The 10,312-nt window shown below is 36.0% G+C and overlaps 1 protein-coding gene across 1 annotated transcript in view; it reads right to left on the reverse strand.

Annotated features, from left to right (window-relative positions):
• uimc1 (ubiquitin interaction motif containing 1) overlaps positions 1 to 9,967 on the reverse strand; it is a 40,204-nt gene extending 30,237 nt beyond the window's left edge. The window contains exons 1-5 of the mRNA XM_003200891.7: positions 9,639 to 9,967; positions 7,270 to 7,342; positions 7,052 to 7,176; positions 4,447 to 4,701; positions 2,899 to 3,399 (exon numbers count right to left, since the gene is read on the reverse strand). Of these exons, the coding sequence (XP_003200939.2) occupies positions 2,899 to 3,399; positions 4,447 to 4,701; positions 7,052 to 7,176; positions 7,270 to 7,342; positions 9,639 to 9,746 (1,062 nt within the window). The 5' untranslated portion in view covers positions 9,747 to 9,967. The remainder of the gene's footprint in view (positions 1 to 2,898; positions 3,400 to 4,446; positions 4,702 to 7,051; positions 7,177 to 7,269; positions 7,343 to 9,638) is intronic.
• Between the last annotated feature and the right edge of the window lie 345 nt (positions 9,968 to 10,312).

A 10,312-nucleotide genomic window follows, 5' to 3' on the forward strand; every position in this document is an offset into this window, starting at 1 on the left:
ATGAGAAAATATTACATGCTTTTCCTTCTATGCTAATGAAGGACTACTGAGACATTTCAAACATGGGAGTTCATCACAGGTCCAATACACATCTCTGCCATTTGCTTACAGTAATTATGTGCTTTTAACTATACACAATTCATCTGCTTGTGATCTTCTTTCATATAACTTTGTTATGTTTGGTGTCATTTGACATTTAGTGACTTAAGCATTATAGTGATGAAATCAACAGACATACTGATGTATTTCAATATGCAATCTGTTTACTATTGTTGAGACATGGCCTTAGGAGAGTGTGTTAATGTACTTCTCCCCCCACTTTATCTCCTCAACCTTGCTTTCATGTCCAGCTGGTTTTGAAGTTTGGTTTTCACTCATGTTTGACAATGCTTTGCTCGGGGTATAATAATGAAAGGTAACTGTTGATCTGGGAAAATAGTTTTTGCTCTGCATCTCCCGCACGCCGGTGCGTAGCTTCATATGCTAACTTAGGCAGTTTCACTGTCTTTGTTGCTCAGCAGTGCATATCTTACAGCTAATTTCTTTAAACAGTATGTTAGTTTGTTTCAATCTAGTCTACTGTCTGTACATTAAAGCATGTAACATTTAAACATGTAACAACTTTAATGGAGTCAGATAAATTACCATGGAGTCAGATAAATAATTTATTTAACCACGCCATCCTTCAACTGCTTTTTGTTTCCGACTGTTGGTTCAGAAGAGCAGTGTAAGCTTCAAGCCCTACACTTGGTGTCGATTGACTTATTTTAAAAACTTCGGTTTAGACACCAAAAAGTATACATGGTTATCCAAAAGCAATGCCCACTGAACTGCCAGCTTTAATCTTCCCACTTATTCAATCATTGCTTGGTTTGATCTGTCCTCTACTAATCATTTTACCTCATGGATGTACAGAAAGACCTACAGCAAAGTTTTTAGCTATACAGTTGGGAAACTGACTGTCAACTAGAAGAGGGTGTCACAGACTGAGATAGAGTATGGTATAACTTTATTACTTCATCTAAAAATCCCAACCACCAACTCATTCTCTATAACTTTTGTCATAGAACCTACTAGATCCCACTAAAAAGGCATCGTATCAATTCCTCCTTTAGTCATTTCTGTGATAAACGTCCTGACCAGAAACTTGGATCTTTTTGCCATATGACGTGGGATGTGGAAAAATACAAAAGTTTTGGAATGAGGTCTATGTTATCTTATCTAAAATAATTGAATATGCTGTCCCTGTAAATCTTTCCATTCTATTACTGAGCGATGATTTTATGTTGAATTTCACCGGGCTACAAAAAGCTGTTTGGCTGGCTGCAAAAAACTACTAGCCCAACAATGACTGCCTCCACATAATTTGGACAGGTGGTTGGTACAACTTCAGGACATTAGAATGTTGGAATTATCCACAGCTCAAGTGAACTTGGTACAAATGAGTACATTAAAGATCTGTGGCCTCATGTACAAAGACTTGTGTTGGATTAATACTAAACATTGAGTACGGACAAAGCTGTAAATGTGCGTATGCAGTAATCCTCTTTGTACATCCAAATTAACGTGAAACTGAGCGCACGTACTTGAGCGCAAAACCCCTCCCTGCCTCCACCCCTACATAAATATGGTAATGACTCTACTTCAGCAAAATCAAACGAAAACGCAATGGCAAAAGCACACAAAAAGAGAAACTTCACTTCACAGAATGTGAATTTTTAGGTGTTCCTAGCTGAGGTAGACCAGAGAAAACTGTTATTTGCACGTTTGACCTCCAGAATTAATAACAAAACGAAAAAAATAGAGTGGGAGAATTTAGCTGACACGATTAACGCAGTGGGGTTTGAACATCGCACTGTGAGTGAATTAAATAAGAAATTTCAGCTGCCCTATCATATTTGAGCATCACATTTTATTCGTACATTTAAATGGAATGAATGGAAATGTTTCCGATTCACGTAAGCAAATTTGTCTTCAGATGGCACCTTTAAAGCAATGTGCGTGCAGTCAATCACTCCGATTACATTGGGAATACTGGCAATTGCAGCAAATTGCACTTTAATGTTTGACTGGTCAACTGCATGGTATGGAAACCTTATATACCTGCCAAACATGCGGATGACCGCGTCCCATACAGCTGGCATTGCATGGCTCAAAGATGACTGGCTTAACCCAAAGTGGTCTGCCAGTTCCCTTTGGAAAGAACCAGTTGCCAGGATACTTTGTTGATGCGCTACTTTGTAGTGTGCAATTTAACATAATTGCCTCTAGGAGTCGCCAATGAAAATTAAACACACACACACAAGAAATAAACGTACCAGACATGTAGTTGGCACAGACCAACGCACATTCTCATGTTCATTTCATCGTTAGTAAATCCAAACGCGTGCATGAAATCTGGCATACACAAAGTTTTTATGTGTACGTATCGTTAATACATGAGGCCCCTAAACTTCAGCTTCTGACAAAACCTCCTTGTTTATTCAAAGGAATGATCAGAATCCAGAATGACTCGCCTACTTTGTATAAGTGATACTTGATTTCTGTTAACTTCTATTCATTGGATACCCCAGTTTCAAGAGAACGCAGGGGAGGGAGTGGGGGTATTTCAATTGGCATATTTCACTATATAGTTTTTTCAGCCTGCTGGCTTTGTTAACAATTAATAAAAATAAAAAAATAAAAAAGAGCAATGCCCACATTAACACATTGCCATTTGTAACTCATAACAAGACAATAAAATATATTGACTTTTTTACTTTACAAAGCTTTGCATTGCAAATATACTGCATCTTCTAAAGGTTATGAACACATACTTGAGCTAAAATATCAGCTTATCAGATACTGGCATCCCTAGAAACTAGTGAAACATCTGTTGTTTAAGGATGTCCTACTTACATGTGTTAAAGTGGCATCTTCCTTGATTTTAGGCACAAATTTTGGACTTGACAGCTGGGATTTCCTCGATGGCGAAAGGCACGTATCTGAATCTGTGCTCAAACCTTGGCTTGACTCTGTTGGTAAATGCGTATCTTCGTCTGGTATTTGAGTTTCATCTTCTTTCCCATTGAAACTTTTGTCCTCTATTGAATCGATTCCTCGTCTAAAGTTATTTTGAGTGAAGACCGGGCATTTGGGGAAGGGTGAATCTACCTGCTCGGGGAACTGAGATCCATTGGCACGGGAGGGAGTGACAATGCTGTTCTGCGTGTGGATGTTTAATGAATCAGCGCTCGCTGAGATGAGCTCCTGACTCAGTTTCTCCACACAGACTACAGGCCGGCGACTGGAAGAGCTTTGTCTGGTCAAGACAGGAGACAACTGGGACTCTGAGAGAGATTTGAAGATCTCAAACTCTGGAGTGTTGCTGATGGTTGTCTGTTTATCTGAAGTTTTGTCCTGAGGAGATGCACAAGTATGAGAAAAACAAAGGAAAATGTAAATACTTTTATGATTATCCCTGTGTGTCTTCACACTTGACCTAAGAGTTAAAGCATTGGTAATCGATCAATAGCCACTTTTCCACTATCAGATCGAACGGTTCTGTTTGCTTAACTGTTTCATATCATGCCGATCTGAGCCAGTCAGTATGAAAGTGGTTTCATTTTTCGCTGTGGCACTGATAATGAAACTCTTGGAATGCAATACAAATGCACAAATTATTGCCTTGGTAACATAAGTGTAACTTACACAGCAACATGGATGATGATGATGATGATGAGAGATTTCAGTTTTAGGAACTTTTTTTTTTTTTGTACAAAATTACAACTTAAAATAAATAAATAAATAAATAAATAAATAAATAAATAAATAAATAAATGTTTTCACCTAGTTGGTTTTGATGTCATTGGTTACTAGGCAACAAAGTGGTAACATCATGCGCACACATGCTATACCAGTCCAGCATGGTTCAGCACAGTTGTCTAACCATGCCTAGAATTCCGCGCTGAGAGCAGTTTTTAATGGTGCCAAGCTGTTTTTAATGGTATATATATATATACACGTGTGTGTGTGTGTGTGTGTGTGTGTGTGTGTGTGTGTGTATATATATATATATATATATATATAAAATGAGTAGGTACCTAGGTACCTTATGTACCTACAGAGATCATTTTCATAGTAGTTTGTACTATATTTCTAGCCTTAATGTTGCAGAAATGTTTCTAATATAAGGATGGTGAGGACAACAGCTCATTTATTGCATGTCACAGTGCTGTGTCTGCACTGTTGTTTTGACAGTGTCACAATACCAAATGTTTGGTTATTTTACTTCATAAAAATATATTACATTTATCACAACCAATAAAATGTTAACCATTATCTGAAGGTGGACATTCTTACAGTTATACTTAATTGCTTAAAATATTAGATAGGTCAGTATTTTTACAGTAATTTAAAAAGAAAATATATTGTAACATAACATAAGGCCATTTCATAACAACTAACCTGAGTGTCAGCTGAAGGCCTGGATATGTGAGCTGGACTCATGGATGAAATATGTGAGGAGGTCGTCTGTGATAGATCTGGCATTTCTGGAAGTGGACTAGTTTCCCTTTCTATCTCATTGTGTGTCTGATCTTGGCTGGGGTAGCACAGTTTTCGTCTCATGTTTGTAAAGGTTTCTGCTTCATTCTCTAGTGGTTGATCAGAAGAGCTACCAGCTTCATTCTCCAGACCATCAGATGGTTTTACAACGCTCTCCTGCAAAACACACGCAACAGGTTTGATTAATGACATTCTGCTCTTCTATTGGTCGAATTTGTGAAAGGCTGGAATACATTACATGAATTATCATAGTCTGGATGATGCAATGCTAACTAGTCATTGCCAGTCTGCCAATTTTAGCTAGCTGAAGATGAAATACTGCAAATAATGAATATATAATGTGTGATTTGGCTTTATACCTTGATTTCATACCTTCCTTCCAGGACTATCAGGATCCAATCAGCTGTTTTTGATGACCAGCTGAATTTTAATGACCACATTAGAACTGCCCAATCGTGACACTTCCTACACTGTAAAAAATGCTGGGTTCCACAAAAAATCCATCAGACCTCTTTTCTTGTTAATAAGCATTTTCTATCAGGCTCCTATAATTAGGTTCAGAAGTTTAATTTTATAGATAATGAAAAGGTTATTAGCTATTAAATAAATAAGAGTTTTTTTTAATTGTCACTTTAAACAATTCTTTGGTTTTAACAAGGTAATTTTTCTTTAGCTAAATCCACTTGTGCTTTTTTTGCAAAAACCTCTAAATCCACCTATTAAGACAAAACAGTTTAATTAGCTGAAAAATCACTAAAGAAATTAGAAATAGAAATTATTTTACCAAACATAAAACACAAACCATCTAAAATTAAAAATACACTAATCTATCAAGTAAGTGACGGGTTATTCCACTGTGGTAACCTCTGATACACCAGATACTAAAAGAAAATTAATTAATGAAATCTGTCAAGTAAGTGCATTGATCAATAACATTAAAACTGACATTAATTTAATCCTAACAATGTGTTGTCATATCTGTTATTTGGGATTTAGATTTCATGTGGGTAGAGCAATGTAAACATTGCAAACATTGTAAACTAAGCTTGAAAATTCAAATAATGTAATGTAAAAACATTGTGAAATGTTTTATCTGTGCATTGTCCATTAATAAAAAAAAGCTTACAGACATATAGGTATTATGAAGTAATATGAATATTGTATAGTATTATAAAATATATTTATCTGTTAAAAAATAGCTTAAACTAGCTAAAAAAAAACAAGGTAGGCTACTGGGCAAAAAGGGGATGCCTCTCAGACACTTTCAGAAGCTGTCTTTGATTCATTCACACAAAACTCAAGGTCTTGGTCTCTTTTTGGTCTCTTGATTATCCTCATAGCATCCATGTGGGATAAAAGAACGGCATCTAAACTTTGTCTTTCGTGAAAGTCAGTTGCTGTTTAATGTATATTAAAGCGAACTCTTTCAACGTAGAGTCGCAGCGCAAAAAAACTTTATGAATGCATGTTACACTTCCGACAGCACATTGCGTTTTCTTTTTCTTATAATGCACAGAGTTTTGAGGTATGGGACATTTTTATTTGCCATTCACTGACCGTCAGACAGCCTCATCCAGTTTATCAAACTCTGTCTTTTAAAATCTGAATCAGAAGCAGAATAAACCAGTCTCCTCATAAAGCCGGCGTATCAGCATGCTGTTACATAAAAAACATACGATTCGATTCAAGCTTTCTGATTGGTTCTCGGAATATATTGGCTTTTGCTGTCAAAGGCAAGTGGCGTTTAGCAGCTGTTACATAAAAACTGTTATTTCTGAATGCGCTGACGCTGGGATTTAGATGATTTGAAGCAAGAATATCTGTTGAACATGTACTACATGCCTAAAGCTCTTGCTCAATGTCATTATCTCATTTTTGGCGGAAGTGGTGTTTAGCGGCTTTTGCATCTGAACTCTTCATATATATATATATATATATATATATATATATATATATATATATATATATATATATATGGCCTTAATAAAAAAAAAATCAAGCAGAAGAGATTGAAAAAGAAATGAAAGAAAGATTTTGATAGTTTTCCTGTTTGTTCATTTTTGGCCAAGTAAGTGAAATATTAGGCTAATATCTTATTTAGTACTGTTCATACATATATTTAATATCTATTAAATTCAGCTTGTCAAAATATTGCATCCAGCTAAGTCTAAACTAATGATTTAGCAGCTTCCAAATGTTATTCTCGTTGCTTAAACAGCATAAGTAGGCAGAACAATATGTTCAGTCGTGCATTAAACATGCAATATCTCTATCACAGAGGATGGTTTATGAGTAAACTGACCAGCAGTTGGTTTCAAGCATAATATAAGGTAAATAATTGATCTTTCTTTACAACAACGGTCAGTTTTTTAGTGTATAATGTTCAGTTAATATTTGTACAGATTCTGTGCTGTACGTAGTGTTTAAAAATAGGTGGAATTTGTTCAGATTTTAGGTCATGTAGTGCATTCCAGCCTTTTCTAAAAAAAAAAAAAGTTTCACCAACATTCAGACTCTCTGCGATGGCTTTCTGAATGTTGCTGTCTTCCAGCTCTTCTCTATTGGCTGCAGAGTTTGCTTCTTGAGCGCTCAGTCTCATGGCAAGAGCCAGCATCTCCTCTTCTGTCATGTCTGAACACAAACAGAACCGGAAAAGTCTGAATGAGACACACATTCAGATTCCATGCACAATTATTATTATGATTTATTAGTAATTGGCAGTACCTCGTAAATGAGACTCATTCTCTCTTCGCTTCCACCGCACTGAACGAGAGGAGCGTTTATTGGCATTTTCTTCCTATAAACAGGAAACAAAATAAAGAGCCATATTCAAGTTAGTTATTATTTTTCTCTCAGCACAGCACAATTTAGCCAATAAATGTCATAGTGAAGGCTAATACATCATATATTTTTTTATTTAATCCCATGTCAGCCATGAATAAATATACAATTAAAACCACAAACAAACTAATTCATAAATCAGATATGATTTTTGAAAGGTTAAATAACATATCTATTTATTTATTTAGGTGGTTTTAATAAAAATGAAGGCCACAAAAAATGTGGGTCTTATTTATTGGTTTCATATTAAAAGGGTGTTTGTTGTAAATATTTAGATCAGATTTAATGTTGTTTCTATCTTATTTTATTTATGCCACGAGTAGAATTTAAAGCTGCATGGTGTTTGGAGTTGACTTATTTTCATATTGACATTTATGAATTAAATTATTCATTTTTATGGTTGCATCAGTAAAAACTAGTGCTGGGCAAAGATTAATCAATAATAATCACATAAAAAAGGTCTGTTTTGACATAAGGTATGTGTGTTTATGTATATGCAGACAGGGCCGGAGTGGGACTCTTTTTCAGCCCTGGAGTTTCAAGCCTTAGACCGGCCCACCTCAGTTCACGACTGACTATATTAAAATAAGGTCATTTCCAATTCAGTTTCTAATTACACTATCACGCCTTTTTTTTTTTTTTTTTTTTTGAGAAAACAGCTGCTTTAGAACTTTAAATGTTCAAAAACCCTAACAGTATTATATGTCTTAACAATAAAACTATAATTTTAAAAAAAAAAAAAACATACTCAGACAAGAATCAAACCCGGATCGGCGGCGTCGTAATCTAACGTGCTAACCACTGGACCACAACATGTATATGAAAGACTGACTCATCTGACTAATATCATCATTAACCTGTAGGCTGGTTATATATAAAAAGAGCAGAGCTGCGGTAAAATAATGAATAAGAAGACTGTAGTCAAGTAAGTAAATAAATTAATTTAAAAAGTGTGACTGCTGAGAGCAACAGATTCTGGAGCTAGGGACACCGGCCCTCGCGGCCAAAAAACGGACCGGCCCACCGGGAATTCTCCCGGTCCTCCCGATTAGCCAATCCGGGCCTGTATGCAGACATATTAAAACAAAACAATAAAAAGACATTCTTTTTTGCTAATTTATTTTTATAAAATTTGCAGCATATTTTCAAATACATTTAAATTAAACATTTCCTCAAATATATACATGCATTTGTGTATTTATAGATGCATATTAAAAATACACAATACGCACATAGATATTGTGTCAATATTAACTTTTACTTTCGATGCGATTAATCTTTGCCCATGCAACACTACTAAAATTAAATAGACTCGGAGGCTTTAAGGCATGTGTTTTAGAATTCAAGTCTATGTTCGATAATCCCACAATTTAATCATTTATTTATTAACAATATTAACAGAGTTTAAGGTTAAGTGACCTAATTTTGTGTTTCTGTAAAATGGATTGCCCAGGAATGTATCGTCACCTTAATTATAATGTTCTATCTAACCCACAGGTGTCAAACTCCATTCCAAAAGGGCCGCAGCTCTGCACAGTTTAGTTCCAACCCTAATTAAACACACCTGATCAAACTAATTGAGTCCTTCAGGCTTGTTTGAAACCTACAGGTAAGTGTGTTGGAGCAGGGTTGGAACTAAACTGTGCAGGGCTTCGGCCCTCCAGGAATTGAGTTTGACACCCCTGATCTAACCTATATCTTATTATGACAACTTATTTACATCATGTGATGTTTACATTTTAAGACTTTTTATTTAAGAAAAAGTTTTTAACAAAGCTGAACTCGGGCTGCACGGTGGTGCAGTGGGTAGCACGTTCACGTCACAGCAAGAAGGTCGCTGGTTCAAGCCTCGGCTGAATTCTTAATCCAGGCCTGCCTCCAGCAATACAGAAACTTACAATAGATAAATACATTTTCTGAAGTCTTTCCGATTATAAGCTTAAATCATTTAACCAATAGTTTGAGTATGAGTTTAGGGGTGACTGTTTAGCAAAACAATGACAAAAGGGCAAATGTTTGGAAAACCTGTTTAATAATTGTGCAATTGTGCGTAGTGACGATACTGGAGAGTAATTAGCATAACACTGTCAATGCTTTGTATGAGATTCTGACTTTGAAATTTAGCAGAAAGAACTTTTACCATGGTAATTTTTTGGACTGCTTATTGTTTATCCCGATTTACCCACCCAGAATGCTATAAACGAACTCAAACAGACATTGTGTTGTTGTCTGCTGCGTGTATAGTAACTCACCTCTTCATGATCAGAATCAGAAATGACCAGGGGCTCCTCATTGAGCTCCACTCGGCTGACTTTGGCTCTTCTTCCGCCTTCATCCCCTGTGCGCTTCCGGCGGGGCATCCTGCGCCTTCAACAACATTAATTCTCTCTCTCTGCTCACTCCTAGACGCGCTCTCCGAGACTCTGCTCCAGCTTAACCACCCATGAACTTTTACCAAACACATTCAGTGTTCATATTCGGCATTTCGGTGTTGGTTCGCTTAGTAAAAGGCTTCAGAAATAAGGATTTCGATTCGAAGCTATTTTCGCAAGCGGTTGTCAGGTCACGTGACATGAGGGACAAGGAAAAATGTTACGTCATAGCCGACAGCGCGCGCAAAATCAAGAGAAGTTTCGAGTCATTAGAGTAAACCGGGTTGTTTTCAATGAACCGGTTCAATTCAGTTCAATTCAATGATTCGTTCATTCACACTAGGATGTCGAAACAATTTTATAAAAGTAAAAGAAAAGTTTTAGACGTTCAAACACACGTAAATCAGAAAAAGGATGCGATGTCAACTACATAAAATTAATGTAATTAAAATTAAAGAACATCATACACATAATCAAATTATTTAATAGATCATTTTGGGGCTTTATTTTGGTTGGAAATGGTCAGTTTTAAGTAATTAATCTGTTTTTAAACA

This window comes from Danio rerio, chromosome 21 (assembly GCF_049306965.1).
Source record: "Danio rerio strain Tuebingen ecotype United States chromosome 21, GRCz12tu, whole genome shotgun sequence".
NCBI classification, from domain to species: Eukaryota; Metazoa; Chordata; class Actinopteri; order Cypriniformes; family Danionidae; genus Danio; species Danio rerio.